This window comes from Mauremys reevesii, linkage group 6, assembly GCF_016161935.1.
Source record: "Mauremys reevesii isolate NIE-2019 linkage group 6, ASM1616193v1, whole genome shotgun sequence".
NCBI lineage: Eukaryota > Metazoa > Chordata > Testudines > Geoemydidae > Mauremys > Mauremys reevesii.
The window spans coordinates 20,573,434-20,592,802 of record NC_052628.1 but is presented as its reverse complement, the minus strand read 5'-3'; the positions used below and the strand labels follow the sequence as shown (position 1 = coordinate 20,592,802).

General features: G+C 38.3%; 1 protein-coding gene across 14 annotated transcripts in view; it reads right to left on the bottom strand.

The window, feature by feature from the left end:
- Positions 1-19,369, bottom strand: part of NEDD4L (NEDD4 like E3 ubiquitin protein ligase) — a 425,802-nt gene that overhangs the window by 43,846 nt on the left and 362,587 nt on the right. For 11 of the 14 annotated variants that reach the window (XM_039544808.1, XM_039544801.1, XM_039544805.1 and 8 more), the window contains 5 exons: positions 14,492-14,566; positions 12,017-12,076; positions 3,842-3,973; positions 3,178-3,297; positions 897-1,094 (listed from right to left, as the gene is read on the bottom strand). In XM_039544808.1, coding sequence (XP_039400742.1) covers positions 897-1,094; positions 3,178-3,297; positions 3,842-3,973; positions 12,017-12,076; positions 14,492-14,566 — 585 coding nt within the window. The remainder of the gene's footprint in view (positions 1-896; positions 1,095-3,177; positions 3,298-3,841; positions 3,974-12,016; positions 12,077-14,491; positions 14,567-19,369) is intronic. The other 3 variants (XM_039544799.1, XM_039544796.1, XM_039544797.1) reach the window with 1 other exon arrangement.

The window sequence follows — 19,369 nt, the reverse complement described above, 5'->3', positions numbered from 1 at the left end:
CCTTAAGGATGCCTAAATTCTGCAGCAGACAGTATATATCATGCATAGTTCCAAGAAGTATGCAGTGTATACACATAAGATAAATTAAGGATGGAGAACTGCTGAGAACATTTTTCTCACGAAGCAAAAAGAAAATGGGCAGTCCCTTGATTCTCCATTAACTTTTAAAAAAATTGTTTAGCTTCTCATATTTTCTTTTTTAACATCGTATGCAATAAAAAATTAAAGAAAAATGCAGTATACTGATGCAAGGCAGATAACATAGTAGATTCGTGATGACCGAAGAACATTTATGATGATCATTTTAATGCGAGAGCAGTGAAAGGGATAATGAAATTTATTAAAATTACGAGAGAGCCTCAAACCTAAGCAGCTGATGCAAAACACTTAGGAAGAATGTGTGCCTTTGAAATCCAAACTCACTCAAATTTTGCAACTGGACAGTAGCTTTAGAATGGGCTAAGACAACACTCTAGATTCAAACTCTGGGGTGTTCTAAATCTTGTTCGGGATTTTGAAATGTAAGCCTAAGCATAATATCTTTGTTCAAAATGATGGTCATGTCCACCAGTTTGTCAAATATACAGTGTATGCACAGTATATAAAAGGCAAAGACGTACTAGAAAAAGATGTGTAAATCTTCTAACAGCAGGACTAGGTACTACAACAGCCACTTCAGGATGTTAATTTGTTAGGTGTGTGACTCTTAAACCTTTGTACTACAGCAGTGCCCACAGGCCGCAATCACATTCGTGGCCCAATTGTGCTAAAGACAAGACATAAGTACACGAACAACAGCAAGGAAAGTATACAGGAAGGAAGACAAAAATAACAAGGTAAAAATATCCAGAAAACACTAACAGATTTAAAATGTTATAAGCTAGAATTCATCTTACCCATGTGGTAGTCTTAGTATTATGATCAATGAAGAAGGGCCTGCCATTTGGAGCTATTCTCATCTCCCAACCAGGTGGCAAGAAGCTCTGTGTCACTTTGTGTTGGGGCTTAGGAGAATTATAGGGTGATGGCTGTGGAGACTGTGGGTTGGAAAGGGTGTCCTTGACAGCTCTGCGCACAGGCGAGTCCTTGGCAAACTGCGGGAAATGAGCAACATTAAGACTCCACAAATCTCACTTTATATTATATTATGAACGACACTTGGTATCATGAGCTGAACACATTTTCAATGGGGATACAATTTACAGGAACAAGGGGTATCACCATCTCAAATCACTAATTTATTTTAAAATTGGCTGCTCCTTGTTACAGAATACACTTTCATTGCGAAGGTCATGGTGTTTTATCACTTTCTTCTCCCAGAAATAGGGCTATTGTAGCTCAGATCTTAGATACCTTTTTCTACTGCCTCTTTATAAATAACAAAAAGCCAATGTCATATAGAAAAATACAGGCACTGCTTTGCTGTTTGCATGGCACTGTACGTGACAAACATTTTAAAGCAAAAAAAGTATAGATGAATAGAACTGATTTCATCAACTAAAATGTTTAAAATAGGAATTAAGCAAGTTCCTAAAATAAAGGGAGGTTCAAACTATTCAGACCAGTTTTTAACTACAGGTAGTGGATAAAATTTTCAAAAGTGCCGCAATTTCATTGACTACCAATGAGACTACAAAACCTAACAGCCAGACTTCTAAAGGTATTTTGGCACCTAAAGATGGAGATAGGCAACTCGTAGGATTTTCAAAAGTGCATATGCATTTAACTCCCAGTGAAATCAAGACACTTCTGAAAATAGGACCTGGGCACTTTTGAAAGTTTTACCCATTACCCAATACAGTAACTGCTTAGTTTTAACTTTGTTTATTGCCTTGCTGAGTAACACTGATTATATTTTTAATGATATATTTACAGATCAGTAAATGGCACAAATAATTAGATTCTGAAGCATGATTTGTAATCAAATGTTTTTACATTTACCTCTATTATCTTATGCAATTTCTAATTCAGATACTTATAAATCTTTGATTTCACTACTGAGTATACACATTAGGTTTTCTACATAATTCATAATACAGGTATTGATTAAAAACTACCATTCTGGTAAGTTTGGTTCCACTTTCAAATTTAAGTATCTAATCTGCAGTAGTCAAGAATATTTTTGCATATTTCAGATGCCACTTCTACAAGGAGATTCACCTGCTCTGGGTCCAGTGGAATTCCATTCCAGCAAAAACATTTATGCAGGTGCATCACTTTGCATAATCAGTGCCTTACTAATCTTGCATACTAGTGTACTGCAATTTATTATCCAGAAGTTCTCAGGGAAGAACTGTGATGTTCAAGGATAGTAAACTGCAAATTATTATTATAGAGGAATACATTTACAGAATAAATAATTGACAAATTTTAAAATTTGGTTGCCTAAATATATATATGGCCTTTTTTCAGAAGTGCCGAGTACCCACAAATCCCACTGAAGTCAATGGGCATTTCAGACCTTTGAAAACCAGGCACTTATCTGTAGTTTTTTTAATATGGATTTAGAACCTGAACTTTAGGCATGTAGACTTGAAAAGTTTAGCCTGATGCCTTTACTTGTATCATAGTCCACAAAAACCATTCAGGAGAACTTTTTCCAATGAAGAAAGCTGACAGCTAAGTCTGTCACTAAATCCAGGAGATATCTTCAAAAGCACTAAAAGGAAATAAAAATATCCTGCTGAAAAGAACGAAATACAAAATCAAAAGCTTTGAGATGTCCTTACTTCAACCACGACTTTCCAGACTCAAGCGGCACAGCCTTTATTTACAGTTTATTGCACTTGCCTTTCAAAATAAATGTTTCAGCTTTTGAGAATATTTCTAATGTGATGCTTTTCCAGCAAGGAGTTACAGTAATGCATGTACTACAGGATATGCACGCACAAATGAAACAAACTAATGATAGCAAAGGAGAAAGAATATTCCCCACGCCAGGGAATGAGTGTGAGACTTGAGTAAGAAGAATTAGGCAGTGTTACTGCACAAAGTGAAGATGCATGTAAAAAAAACTTCAGAAGAAAATATTATCCTCACGAAGCAAAGCTAACAGATCAGGAGAGAAGAACGCGTTGGCTGCAAAATTGGAATGAAAATAAAAGGTCATAAACACAACAGAAAGAATGAGAAGTCAGGACAGAAGTGATCTTTGTCAGATGAGACAGGACTTCTTACCTCGAGTGGAGCAGATAAAGTGACTGTGGGTGAGCTGAGGCTCCGAGGCCGTCTTATCTGAGGCTCACTTAGATGGTTGTTACTGTTTGCTGCTGACCCAACTGCACCATCTTCTGCAAGCTATTTCAGGGGCAAGAACAAGTTAGCTAAGTGTCAGGATCATGTTTATCTGCAGTTAGGCTGTTTAAAAAAAAAAGGCCATCAATACTCTGTTAATCCTTTTCTAAATAAGCTTTAAATATATTATTTCAAAGAGTACGTTCAATGGAATTAAAAATGATTCATGCTTTAAATAATGAACAACTGCTTAGGCAAGAACAAACTACTATAAATGGCCTTATTAGTACACAGATTAAGATGCTCATTTTGAATTTGATTCTAAAATTTGTCTCTGAATATATTTACTCTCTTGCTCTCATTTCTCACCACTGTGGTTATAAACTCAATTTATATCTTTATTCTGGTCCTAACAGATATTTAGCAAAAATAATCTTAATCACCATATATTTTCCTGGTTAAATGTAATAACTTTATTCTAAATTGCCTTTGCACTGCATAGACTGTTTCTGTTTAAGAACCTTAAAACAGCTTTTCAAATGGAATTAGACCCAACACATTTTAAGCATTCTGTTGAAATTAAACAATACAACAGCAAACTCCACACCTGCATAATGGGCCGAGTCCAAGTTGTGGTTCGATTGTTATGATTGACATAATATGTACGTCCCTTAGCATCTTTCCTTTCTTCCCAGCCTGAAGGTAAGCCTGGTGTAGTATGTACGTAGGCCACTGATGGCTGTTTATGCAAAAAAATTGTGTATCATTATTTTGTGGAAGCTTGAAAAAAATTAATTCTCTTCAGAAGAAGTCTACTTATGCCATTCTTACAATCAAATACAGTGGAAAATTTGGAAATGCATGTCTTCAAATTTCTCTCTAGCACAGGCTCTTTTTCTCATATCTGACCCAACACCCTCCTCCCTTCCACACACAGGTCTTCTGGTTCACATTTGCATAGCTACAGGCACTTTGTTCAGAAAACAGCTCAGCTTCCATGTCGTGAAACTAAAGGAGCTACAAAAGAAACAGGAGACTACACATTATGATAGGAACTGCTTTCACTTTTATAAAAATGTTTTCCCCTTGTTAGAGAGAGTATTTATTCACTAAAGTTGATATATGTGAGTCACTGCTAGAGAGGCCACATAGCCTAAAGGAAAAGTCAAGAACTCTTAAATTCTCACTGGGGCTCTCCCATGGACTGGGTAAGAAGCCTTAGGTCAATCACAACCCCTCTTAGTTTCCACCTCTGTAAAATGGAGGGAATAAATAATCTACCTCATAGAGTGTAGTATAGATTAATTCGTTATTGTTCAGGCAACAGTTTGTAAGTGCTAAGAAAGAATGCAAATAGATTCAGGGCTGGAAGTCCTACTTAAATTTTCCAAGACTCAGTATCCACCTTAAAGATAAAGCCATGGTCCTGCCCTCCTGTAACCTCTCCCTAAAATACAAAGTGACGCGTGTGTCATCAGTATAGGAAAAGGCATTTCTTCCACTGTCTTTCCCAACTCCCTTAGTATAGGGGGCATATTAGCAAGCAATGGAAAAGGAGGACATGGATGTAAAATGTGTCAACATACAGATAATGGTGGTGCAAGAAAGACCAGCCTCAAGAGCTAATCCCAAGAGTGACTAGGAGGAGGCGCCAGACAAGTGGTGAGGGTGCTTAGCTGGTGTAAATTGGTGCAACTCCAATGAGCATCTGGCCCTTAGTAAATCTGTATCGTGTTCACTGGGTTAATTATTTTCAGGAGACTTTTCTGCTGAAAAGACCTTTTACATTTTATAGGACAAGCTTCTGGCCTCTAATTAATCCAAAGGTATGTGGTGAGAAACCTGAAGAATATGCAAGGAGTCTGCAGTAGCCTTTCAATAAGCCTAGATTATTGAGAGAATCTTTAAATTCTGGAATTTCTTCTTTCTTATGACAAAGTTTTGATTGGCAGGAGAATGATGAAACCAAATGTCTCTATCAGAAGACCCGGAAAGAGAAAGCAAGTGCCTGAGCTTAACTGTCTTGTCAGTTTCTATGTAATGCTTTATTTTAGCATCAGTACCACTAATCCCCTTAGAAGTAGGCAGCTTTCTAGCTATAAGAAAGTCTACTAAGGTCCCTTCTTACAGTAATCTGCTTTTTATAATGGCTTTCCTTGTGTGGACTGCAACAATAGATGTGGTATTATCTTATAGATATGAAAGGACAAATTACTTCCCCTCACAGAAGTCAAAATAAAAATATTAATGTTAAGGCAGACGAGCTGTGCCAGCATTTTATCTGACGTGAAAGCAGAGCAAGGTGGATAGGGAGTATCCTCGTATTTAAGCAGTTAAACTTATTCTGTTCATAGCCTGTGAGTTTCACATTGAGTGTACTAGTGTTGATGTTATAACAAGTGCCAGTATCTGGATTTAGAAGAAATGGGGCTGACAGCTGAGCCAGAGAAAGAGTCTATGCTCATGTCCAAGCTGCACATAGCCATTGTGCCTGTGTGTGGGAGGGGGAACCCTGTCTGCTGCATGCAAGAGAAAATTTAAGAGCTCTTTTAAGCCTGTTTGGATAAGAGAAAACAATGAGACAAGCCTGTTTCTAAAAGAAGCCACATTAAAACACCAAAACAAAAAAATGAACAGAAGAAAGGGATTGTAAAGTCTTGCCACTGTCTGACAACCTGCAGTTGCTGCATATAATTGAAGTAGGCTGAAAAACCCATGCACGTGCTCAGTTGCCCTTTACTCTAGAGGAGAGATTCCTCCAATGTTCATTTACACTGTGCAATGAAGCCAGACATTTAAGGCAATTACCCAGCACACAAGTCAAAGGTCCACATACACTTTGCAGATGGAACATTTCTTACATCTTTGACATTCTTTTCAGATGTTAAGCAAAAAGGGAAAGAACAGATTTGACAAGCTCGTCATGCTCTTGCTCCATATTTAGACAGAAATCAGACTAGAAAGGTCTCATCTTTGCTTAACAGCATAGGATGTGATGTTGCAATTTCAAGTAAGCCATGGAAAAGGTATGCAACTAAAGAAAGGAGCAAGAAAACATGAGAACTAAAGTATTGTGAGGGGGGAAGGCGGGAAGGATTTTCTCCTGGCTCTCCGTGTGCAATCTTCCTTGCTTATTGTGTAAAAAGCAGCACTACTGAAATTCCATTTACATTACTGCCAGTTCTCATTCTGATGCTTTTGCCAATAGCAAGAAATAATGGTGGTGATCAGAGGTGAGCAGCTGAGGAAGCAAAGGGACAGAGCCTCTGAAATTCTGCACTAAACTACTTTTCATATACAGATACCTCAGTACCAGGGAGTATTTCTTATACCAATACCTGATCTCAGGTATCAGTAAGCAAGGATGTACCAACAGCATGTTTTGTGGGCATATAGGCAACATGCAGGGTCAAGTGCCCCTCCAGATTTCTGCTCAGCCTGCCGGGGGGGACGAAGGGGTAGGACAGGGGCTCTTGTCCCTCTCCCATTGCGCCTGCCCCCTGGCACATTCGGCCACTGTCCCTGGCAGCTGGGTCCAAGCAGAGCCCCTTGCCGTCATGTTTCCATCTCCCTCGGCACCCCTGTCCCTGGCAGCCGAGGTTTGGCAGGGAGTGGAGGGGGCGGGGCTGCCACCTCCCGAGGCAGGCACTCTCTCAGGCAGCTGCCGTGCTGCACAGAGGCAGCGACCTGGAGCAGCCACCCTCAGACAGCGTGAGAAGTGGCTCCTTCCTGCCACCTTCTCTCCCCACCTGGGCCTGGCTGCCAGGGAGAGCAGCCAAGCAAGCCAGAAACCGTACTGGGGGGGAAAAGGGGAAGGGAGAAGAGTCCCCATCCTCCCCACAGGTAGCTCTGGTGGGGCAGGGAGAGGACGGCAGTCCCTGGGCTGGGTGCAGGGCCACTGGGGAGGGTGCTGGGAGCAGGTTCCCTGGCCTCTGCCAGAGGTAGGGTCATTGCTCACGCTGCCCCTGCTGAGGTGTCCACAAGCTCTGGGAAGACATTGCTGCTGTGAGTCTCCCTGGGCTGGGGCTGGCCCCAGCCATGCCCAAAGGGACGTGCTCCCTGCCCATGTGGCCCCAGCCCCCCAGGAGCCAGCGAGACTGGCTGCCCTGGCCCAGGAAGGTACTGCTGAAAGTCCCTCCCAGTAGCAATACATGGGGTCGTCAGATGTCCCCCCACTTTTCACTGTGCCCCCCCAAGTATCAGGAGGCACATGTTGTCCGTGAGTTTTAAATCCGAATAGTTCAAATGAGGCTCAATTCTGCAGGGTACTGGACACTCCTGTGAGGTGTGGAGAAGCTTTAAATTCCCACAGAGGTTAGTGGGAATTGAGGGCTGTCAGTACGTTTTCCAAGATTTACGTATCAGGGGCTTGATCTTGCAAAGATATCAGTCTGGAGAAGAGGCTGAGAGTATATGCTCTCATGTAGTTGATGACAACGGAGAACCATCCAGGAGGTTCCATAAATATTGAACTCTCATAAAAAGGGAAGAAGTCTGAATATAAGAAAGAGGTAATAACGTAGATGAGCAACATGATGAGTAGCCTAAAAGCATTCTTTGAAGACTGTTTCAAGACAGATCTATAAATACAGCCAACCAATTTTTTGGAATAAATTAGCCTGAAAATTACTGAGTGTCTTAGGACAGGTGGAACCGAATTCTTTTTAGGCAGACAGAGATATTCTATTTTTGGAAAGTATTCCACCTGATTAAGTCTGACAAAAGACTACCACCTGCACAGAGGAAAAGGTAAGATAATTCTTAACAAAAGGCAAACCAACATGTAAATATTAACTGTTGCTTGCTGTATTTAGTTTAAAAATTCACCACCACCATCATAAAGTGTTCCTCTTATCCTACAAAACTGGTGAATTGTTCCCCCACTGGTTAAAACTGAGGAACATTCAGGAGCTCATGTGCATCACTCTTCTGGAAATTCAGAAAACATGAATACCCTCTGTTCTAATTCAGTCCTGGTTATCTGTATGTGAATCTTACAAAATATATTTTGCATTTTATACCTTGATATAACATTTAATTTCTCTTATATGGTGGAAATGCTTTTTGTGTAACTCTGACTTTATTGAATATTACTATCTGTTATGGTATTTTAAAAATCTTGAACTTTCCACATTAAGCTGAAACAGAAAACAGTATTTCAAAACTAAAATGCCAAACATGATAACTGGAAAACTGTAATGAAGAGGCATTAGTAGGGTGTATCATGGAAGCAGCTTAATGCAGCAGAAATCATGAGGTTTCACTGATAGAAAAACACATGGAGTAATTGCTTAAATGATGTAAATGTCTTATAAAAAATATCACTACTGGATTCTTATCTATAGAACACTACAGTATTTATGCTCAATTTAAAGAGAAAAAAAATCCCATTACCAGGTATGAAAGTCATTCACAACAATAATGTGGCTGAAAGTATAAGAAAACCCTAGAAACAATTTAAATCATTTATACCTACAGAGAATGGAAGGAGGCAAACAAATTAAGTCAACTGCATGATGAATGGCAGATTACATTTAATTTCATAATCACTGCTATAACCCTGCTTCAATCACTCTGTTCATAACCACCTTGAAATCTAACAGGTTTAAAGTTTCCCACTTGTTTTTTCTTGTATTACTCACAGAATATTGTATGAAGGCATGAGGGATTTTAATAAAAAAATATTTTTCTAGTTAAAATATTGTGGCATCTAAATATCCAGTTACTTTTGATAAAACACCCACCAAAGAATGTAAAGGCTGATGCTCTACAGGTTCTGTACATGGAGCACGTTCTGCATGAGGCCTGAAGTAAGCTATACAGATACCTGTGTGTTCAATAACATCACAAATCTCTCAGGCCTGATTCACCATCATAATTACACCACAATCTAATATCCTTTTTTTTGTGTAGCCTTATAAAGAGCAACTTGTGTTGTACATTCACCCGGTTATAAAATAAATATTGTAAAGCAAGTTGAGGACAGTGGAAAATGATTGTCCCAGAGATTGAAAAAGTGGATGACAATGCACTGTGGTCACAGTCTCTCTCTGTCGCCCACAGATCACTGTTGAAATCCAAGGTGCATTAGTTTTCCTTATTTAAAGCTCCGGCAACATACTATTCAGTAGCTCTTTCATCTGCTTTACCCTCTGATCAGATTCCCTATCAGTTCCAGAACTCTTCTCTGAACTATTACAGTAGCCAGTGCTAAGAGAATTCTCTCATTTAAGGGCACATGCTTCATGTAGTTGAGCTGAAAAACAGCCGACGTGGTTCAAAGAAGAAATCAGGAGTCCAGGAAAGGTAAAGAATGGGTAGAAAGTTGATCATCTATTTAAGAAGGGAGGAAATAGAAGGGGAGGAGAAGAGGAATTAGCTAAACAAATTTGGTTGAGGCAGCTCAAAACCCTGATTCAGTCACTTCCTAAATGGTCATGATTTGGGGTGTTTTAGCTATTGATCAGCTTGTCAGAACAAAAGTGGTTTAGGTCACATGACTCTTAGCCAACAGGTGAGGGGTTCATCTATTCTTTTTTAAAAAGTGGCTACCTCGGAGGTGTTCAAGAAAGTTTTTTAAATCACTTGATTTTAATCACATACATTGTATACAACACAAAACCAAAAGGATGTTTTAAGTCTATTAGTGAATATTGCCAATAGCAGGTTTGATTTACAGGGAGCTATGGAGGACAGAGTCACAAAGGAAAGTCACTAGAGGTGGAACCATTAAAGATCACATATGGCAACGTGTCTTCCTTTTTATTGTCTCCTAACTCCTTATAAACTGAATCCAGTTACTGGCAGCATTCCTTTGTAATATGAACTGAGCTTTGCAAACCAAAATAGAGACTCAGAGGCAATTCATTTAAAACACCTTAAAGTAGAACTTTCAGTTCTCTTTACCAGTACTTTATGCATTCTCAGAGGTAAACTGAATTTTCTTTACTAGTTTCCTTTCATATGATAAATGAGAGATGGGAAACACTTATTCAAATTATCTTGATTATCCTCCTGCCATTTGTGATAATTAGTGCTTTGTCCAGTGTAGTTTTACCGTAAAACATTTCAAGGGAAAGTATTCAGTTTCCTCTGAGGCTTTCAATAAAGCTCTTAAAAGCAATCCAAATAAAAAACATTAATACACAAATATATCTCAACACACATTCAAAGAAGCACCCACTTTACATAATCATGTATCAAATTTTGCTCATCTTCCGTAATTGACTTAAGTGAAAAATAAGGCCCCCTGCAATACAATAGACAGATCTCATATCATTACACTGTACATTAGTATTTTGTGCATTAATTTCTATCTGCTATCTAAACACTGAAGGTCTACATTGGTATAGTAAATGCAAAATCAATATGAATGTAAAAATTCAACAAGAATTTCCTTGTACTATGCACCAACATATTTAGCTATCACACCAACACTGTATGCCTATTTTGGAACACAGTGGCGTTACTGACCAGGCCTGCACAGAGTAGCTCTACTCTGAATTCAGTTTTTAGTAGAGGAATATAAACTTGTATAAAACGTGTGTGTAATTAATGGAACTATCTGCCAACAAACTGGATTTACATTAGAAATCAATACAGAACATTTTGCCTGCTTTATGCGGCTATTAATCAGTTTTTCCACAGATATCAAAGGCATTTCTGTGTTTCTGAAAGGTATAGACACTTAGTTCATGGTACAAGGTATGGCTCCTTAAAGTTCAATAAAGAACATATGCAGTGCCTAACACAACGGTACCTTGATCCCTGAATTAGGGCATCGTGCTACTTCCACAATACAAATAAAAATATATACACCTCTACCCCGATAGAACGCAATCCGATATAACAAGAATTCAGATATAACACTGTAAAGCAGTGTTCCGGGGGGCGGGCGCCAGGGCTGCGCACTCCGGCAGATCAAAGCAAGTTCGATATAACCTGGTCTCACCTATAACGCGGTAAGATTTTTTGGCTCCCGAGGACAGCATTATATCGGGGTAGAGGTGTATATTATATATATATAAAAATAAACTGGTTTTCATTGGTGCACATATATATTTATAAAAGCTGAATATATTTATTATTGGACAATCCACTTGATTTAGATTCACATTTAACCACATTGTAAGTGCATTGGGATAGCTTCACAAACTACACTGCATTATGGAAAATGATTTCAGGATATTAAATGTCCAATTTAAGCATTGTAAAATATTTTCTTGAACCATTCAGAGTCAAATATCCAGCACCGGGCTAGTTAATGATAACAGGAAAGGAAAATTTGTTAGTAAACAAAAACCATATACTAACTACATTGAGAATTACATGGGTAAACCCCTCTGCCTGCAGGGTTCTCAAAACAGTATCCAGGCCTAAGAATAAAACTGAATTAGTTTAGTGTTAAGTCAGTGCAAATGGTAAGTGCTATATTTTAAAGGGTCTGTTTGTATAATCTATATTGCATTTAAAAATGAAGTGCTATAGCTTTCAATTTTTGAGCACTAGTCAATATTTACCAAGAGTGTCATTCTGTTTAAAAATCAATTGCATTATATCCATATCTTTATTGTATGCTAATATTACTGTGATATTATCATATTACTTGAAAAAAATTATTTCAAGGTAAAAGGTGAAAAACAAATGTTAAAACTTAGCTATGGTTTCTGAAAAGTTTAGACCAATACACTGCTGCTTACAAAAAAATGTTCAGTGTCGCAAAAGATGCTAAACCCAACCCATATTTCATTTACAGAAAGTGTTTGATAAAGAGTATTATTACCGTTGGTTCTTCACCACCTGTGACAGTTGAAGAACGAGCTCTCCTAGATGGACCACTCTGCTGTTAAATGATAATTAATGTTACAGATAAGTATGTTTAGTGATGAAGGTAATAAATTATGCTCACATCTTCAGGAATAAGGAATCTCAGCCATTCGCTCACATTTTGTAATGGAAAGCAATTAGACTGAAGTTATGTTAAATAAAAGACAGCAGCAAGAAAAATGAAGCCATCAATCACTGATAACCCAGATGAACATATAACTTATAAATTCAAAGACTGAGGCACTAGTCTAATAGCTGTGGTGCAGGACTCTCTATATATACTAGTGGCATAATGTAAGGTGTTTAATACTTTTCCAAACAAAAACAATTTTACAACTTCAGTTCTACAAGCATAAAGCACAGACATTTAGAAAGGAAGAGGCAATTTTCTGGTCAGCAGTGAGTGCACAGCCCTGTGAAAAGTCAGAATCATCATCATAAAAGAAATTGGTGTTTCAAGTTTTCAGCTTAATCAGAAATAAAGGGTTTAGTTGCTAGAAGAAAAATGACTGTTAGTACAGTAGAGATTGATGATTGGTTAGCTCAAGTATGTCCCAGTTTTAAAGGAATGCTTTTTATACTGCTGTTTTGAGCACCTAATTTCATTTAGTAAACATTTTAAAACTATAAACTGAAGGAAAGTCATAACAAAGCCTAACCTTATACACCAGTTAAAACAACCCACAAACGACAGAAGTGAATCAAAAATATTGAAAAAGTAGAAGCTTGCGGGTGCAGATTCCAGCACAAGCCAATCACTTATAGTAGAGAGAAGAGACACTTTAAGTATGCTTTTGCTGAGAGCCATAATATTTTTAATGCAGGAGGATAAATAAGTAGCTGGGTAGTACTTTACATACATTTCCATTGAACACTCACAGAAACATCTATTACTGCAAAGCCACCATTTCATAATGACATATCTAGAATCATTAGATAATCTCCAGCTTTATGGTGAAGTAATAAAAATAGGAAAAAAAGTCAATTGTTTAATACAACTACAAATTTATATTAAAAAAATTAGCCAATTTCAAATTAAAAATGGCTGAATTACACCAATTTAACAATAAAAAAAGATGACAACATGAGCCTTCAATTATTCATATTTTGTTATTTACTGAAGAAACAAGTTCTAATGATCCATTTCGTTCATATGTCCATATTTACAGTTCTGGTAAAAAAAAAAAAAAAACGGGGAAAAGATTTCTGCAGAAAGTTATACGGGAAATATTGTCAATTTTTTGTTGAAATGTCATCCATTACGAAATATTCTGGCCAGCCATAGTCAAACGCTGATCTACTGCAATTTTATTCTAGGTCATTTTATCTGTGTCACCACCACTTTGACCAATTCTATGGAAAAAAATGTAGAGCTTCCAGCACATCAGCAGTAAAGTGCTACATGACTACAGAGTAAGAGAGAACCCAAAGCTACCTTTCCTGTTTAAGAATCATCTTGGGATGTTGATCCTTTTCCTGTTTAAAGGGATTCGGTTAATTTCTTAGCTACTATATTAGGAAAACCTGACTTGTTAACTTATATCATATTGGTCAGAAAATTATTATGACTGTTAGATTTTGGTTTTACATGGCCCTTCATAAAGGGGATTGTTAAAGCTGAGTGAAAGACTAGTCAATTTCTTTTTATTTAAATTGGCAAAGTTTTCCACTGACTTGCAACATGCTGCAAATTTTTTCACATTTGCAAAAAGTGTTGATTTCCTCACTGCTCCCACCACCTCTATGGGTGTGCGCCTATTTCTTCTTTGTGTTACGTTTCTTCACAGGCCAGAAAAGGTTGTGGTAACACTTCTGTGCAAATTTTGAATGGCTTTAAATAATACTGACACACAAAAACAAAAACCCATGCACAAAACAGTCCATGAATTTTCAAGTATAACAACCCCTATTCACCCCCTAAAAAAATCCAACCCAACCCCCTGCCTACCTCTCAAATTTAATGAAAAATCTCACCAATTTTGCCCAATTCTAATTAGATAGCTACCTGTAAGCCCAGGCATAAGTCTATTTCAAAATGTGTGTATTTGATTTTCAAAAAAATATCACTGGTCCAAATTCCCTCAGTGACACACAACTCCAGATTGCAGAGATAAAAATGAGGACAGAACTAGATGCCTGGGCTCAAAGCAATGTCAATGGTAAAACTTTGATCTACTTCAGTGAGGCCACAATTTCATCCACTGTCTTTAATCATCTTGACTTAATCTTTTGTAAAACAAGTATAACCACGTTCGTTTGTTGACCTATGCAACATGATCTTAATTTGGAATCAGTTACCGATTGGTACAGTCATATTCCTACCACCTATGTATAAATATTCTGAAGCCATTGCAACAGGAAAAGGTTCCACTCAGAACCAAAGAATATTTAAAACAAAGCACAGAAGAAATAAAAATGAGCTTTGGTTTACCAGTGATAAGTGAGACTGTTCAGCAACTGCATCTGTTACACTGCAAGATCTCAATCTTGAAGAAGGATCTCTCTGCTGAAAGAAAGGAGAAACTACCTAAATTGTAATGCATTAAACACATGTGGATTTTCATTTTATCAAATTCATTTCTATTTTTCAATATTGCTCTGAGTCCAAAATAAACCATGCTTGCCCTGCAATCTCCATCTCCTTTATATTTCTACATAATCTTGTGTCACAATCCAAAACCATTCTCTCAAATTCTCAGCATTTCACCCTGGGCCTGTTTTGGACTAACCGGGAACAGGTAGAAGTGGGCCACACATCTCGCCCTGTTATTTAACAGTCGAGACATGGGTGTCTTACGGACAGACTTCAAGGGAGGAGGGCTGGCTAGTTGGCAACTTCTCTGGGAAAATACACAGCAGATTAAACAGTCCTGTAAGTGGGCAGCAAGTTGGGAAGGCTGACCCCAAATGAAATGCTGACTGAAAGTCCCATGGTGCTTCTGTGTCTATATAGCTTCAGAGGAGAGAGCTCAGGGAATATACGATGGGACTGGGCAGTAAAAAGAAAAATATGAACCTTTGCTTGACTCTCTGGGGCTCCGATGCAGCCCCTCACTAACCTATAGGGTAGAATTCACTCCACGTGAAGAGTCTACACAAGATTCCCTGAGCCAAATAAACACTGCGTTTATCACCCACATAGGGGCAGGGAAGGGTGCTGCTCTCACACAGGAGTGATTAAGTGCATCCAACACCCCCATTACCCTGTGCACTGAGGGCTGAAAGCTCTGTTCCAGAACCTATGCTGGAATAGTGGCTATGGTGGGTCTTTGCTGGAACCCAATGCCCTGGTCATGGGTTGGTAGGATGAATACATTATCAAACATACTCCCAAGAATCAATTCCTACCTTAAAATAGTAAGAACACCTGCAGGTGTAAAATGTGAATTCATTGTATACAGGCTGCGACTGTGTCCACACTGCAATGGAAGTGATAATTTGCCACCTGCATAGACATACCTGTGCTAGCTTTAATCCAGCTAGAACGCTAGAAATAGCAGAAAGTACATACCCAGGGTCCTGGGTGAGCTTGTTCAGCCTATATTGAAGCCTGTGCCAATGCCTTTTTACTGCTATTTTTAGCACAGTAGCTAGATAAAAGCAAGCGTGGGCATGTCTACCCGGGTTGCAAATGACATCTTCCACTGCTGTGCAGACATAAGTCTGTGATGAAAGTGCAGTTAATAGTAATATGTAATTGATATCAACTCAGAATTTTAACACAGAAGTTGACCAATTCATTAGGAGGATTAGAATAGATATTACTCTTAGCCTTCTGTCATTCTGTATAGGTATTTATATTGTACTCATCACAACAGTATCGGTAGTCATAATAAACATTACAGGTGGTATAATAAAGAGACATTTACTAACTCTTAGGCATGTGCTTTAGTTGTCTGTGTGTGCTGCTCAGGTTTTCCTATATATGTTTATCATCAGCTGCTACTGGATTTGGTGGAAACAGAGACACTCTTGTCTGCAGACAGGTACCTACCACTTGAGCTTTGCATGGCAGTGCAAGCTTTTTCCTGCCTTAAATAATTGGTTTCTTTATTAAGACATTCGTATTCCCTATCAAGAAAACAGCCTAGCAGCACACTTCACTATCATAGTGGGTAAAAGACTGATGGGGAACAGAGTATGAACTCACTGAAGACCAAGATCACCACCACAAAGTTCTTAATGGTGGTCAAAGGGTAAGAGAGCATCTGTGATCTTAGAAGTCCTCCATCCCACAGGATTTCTGAACCACAAATGAAGAGAAGCCTCAAGAATGCAATATGTAGCATGCCTAACTCTTATGCTGGGGGAAAACGCTGTCTCTTACCTATATTTTTTGAAGATAAAAATCTGAGTTTACTAGATTGAGAATCAGATGGATTACCCAGCTTTCCAGGTGGATACGAAGATTACTGACTTCATAAAAAAAACTATTTTGACAATCATAGCAATTAAATGTCTCTTTACATAATACTAGACACTGGTTCCCATTTCTGCAAAGGGAACTAAGGCTTTAACAAAAACACCCAATATCATAAGACTCATGATAAAGGCCCTACTTAATTTGCAATATTGAGGAAATTGCAGCTCTTGCAATATTAGACTTCCACCGCAATTTTGATTTTAATTAGCTTACTTTGGATGCTATTTTCACACACAATTTTGCATACGTTTTGAGTTTGCAACAAACACTTTTTTCCCTATTAGTACAGTAGAACCTCATTTATCCAATCTGATAGCAGCTAGGACGTGGGCTGTCAGCCATGCACATTATTGACTAATATAGTTGCAACAAAACATCTGATATCAAAAAAATTAGCAGGCATAACATAATATTTGACTGTTTATACTATTCCAGAAATTTTTTCTTAATCAAATAGGACTCTCTGGCTTTTCCAAATAACCACAATTAACAAAAGATCCATTATTACTTTTCCATGATTTTCCATGTCTTGCCCACAACTCAGACAAAATTATTTGACAACCATCCCGCAACTGAAGTAGGGTCTTACTCATGATATAACTGCGAGAATTCTCCACACTAAATGTGACACAAAGTAATACTGGTAAACGACTGAATTGTATTTCCCGGCTCCAGTTACGTGACATAGGTCAGGATTACAAAAAACTGCACCATATGGAGACATAACAGTTCTAGACACAGCTACTTAGAGAATTACCCTTTGCATGCATGGACCGCAGTTCTAGACACAGCTACTTAGAGAATTACCCTTTGCATGCATGGACCTCAACACAAGGATTTGGGCTACAGTGCAGCAGTGAAAGTGACGGTTCAAAGGTTGCACATTCCCATCCCCTTTTTATTTAAAATGGGTCTCATATTGTGAGGGGGGAAAGGGACTAGTTTGTTGATGATCCCCTGAGAATCACCCTGCTTGATCTTTAAAAATACTAATGCTGGTCCCACTCAATTTTTTATACTGACATGTAAGCCTGAACAGGTGGCTCTCCCTTTCTACTTCAAAACACAGGCTACTTCCATGGAAATTGGCTTTATAAACAAAATACGGCCCTAAGCCTTCTCAGATTTGGCAGCAACTAAGGTTCCTTCTCAAAGACTGTTCTTCCCAGATCCCCTCCCTCTGTGCAGACAGCCACTCCAATCTCCCTTATACCTAGGGTAGGGTTAAAGGTTCACCTGCAACAACGGACCAGGGCTCAGCAACACCTGGCAGGCTCAACACCTGCTAACAAGGTGGGTTCCCAGGATAATACTGCCTCCCTGTTAAAAAACACATTCACTTTATAATATCCCCATATAGTGTACTAGCTTCACATGCTAGCATCTGGACTTTAGATTCAAGGCATTAGGCCTAGTGTCAATGATTTTTCTATTACTCATGAGAATTCCATAAGATGGAAAGAAAATCAATCAGCTTCAAAACAACCTCTCACCTGGAACCTTATTCTCTCTTTCTAGCATCAGCAACACTCCCTCTTAACTGAATTAGTGCAAAGAAGAAGCCTATTAATTTAGCTGACACTGTTTGTGTGTCAGCTGCTTTCTGGATACTTTATTGCATTGCTTTTCTATATCGTCTGAATGAGATTGCAGGTTCCATGCATAGAAATAGATCTTGGGTATTTTTAGACTGTTTATTTGCACAATTCCTATCTCAGACATTCTATGCAGAGGACAACTGGCACACAATATACGAATAATGGAATAACTGTGAACTACAGATATACAAACTATCTGGCCTGTTTAAAGAATGATTCAGACTGATACTCCCAGGTGCTACAGGAATACAAATAAATAACAACATAAAGTAAGTATCAGAGAGGTAGCCGTGTTAGTCTGGTTCTGTAAAAGCAGCAAAGAATCCTGTGGCACCTTATAGACTAACAGACGTTTTGCAGCATGAGCTTTCGTGGGTGAATGCCCACTTCGTCGGATGCAAGAGTAAGTAAAAAGTAAGTTAAATAAGGTGCATCTCAGAACCTCCAGTCTTTCCTCAAAAGATTCAAACTTGTTAGATCAAAAATTGTATTAAGAGTAAACACAAAGTGAAAATCAATTTTTTAAAAAGAAAATCTCATTTTGCTGCCACATACACTATGCGTGGGGAAAGAATTCTTATTGATGTACCTTAATTTAGACAATTTTTTCAGCCAAAGCTATTGGTTCCATGTGGCTAGTCTCCTGTTCCCAGCATGGAGTTCCAATGAAATCAGTGGGTATCTACAAAGGCACCAGGCTCTACCATGTGGTTCTGATTGCAGGACTGGGGGCTACAGAGTCTGCTAAACTAGCCCGCAGCTGACATTCAGATCATCTATTCAAGCAGACTCTGAGCAGAATTTACATCTACTTAATTTTGTAAAGTAACACTTAACCAGAACGTATCTCAATTTAGGTTTCTTATCTCCCGAACGACAATAAGATGTCCTGAGACGACAATATATTCAGTTTCCTATGTTTGATTCAATATTTACCATTGTTTATTTTATCAGAGACATGAAACATTCCCAAACTTGCAATCATATTACTCGTCCTCCATGATATGATCATGATCATCAATTTGCCTTGATTATAAGATATTACAAATACAAACTGTAACTTTTCATCTTACTAAGGAGGGCGAACATATACAAATCTTACAAAACCTTGAAATTTCATATTTACCACAGATAAACAGCTCCAATTATATCTTGTTTAAGCCTTTTAATATGATCCAGTTCAAATTGTGAGGCCTTTGCCAAGTTCCAATTTAAGAGACTAGCACTTGTTTTAAAATATATTACAAACATACACAGAAGCAATATCTTTTATTTGTAAGATGACCAT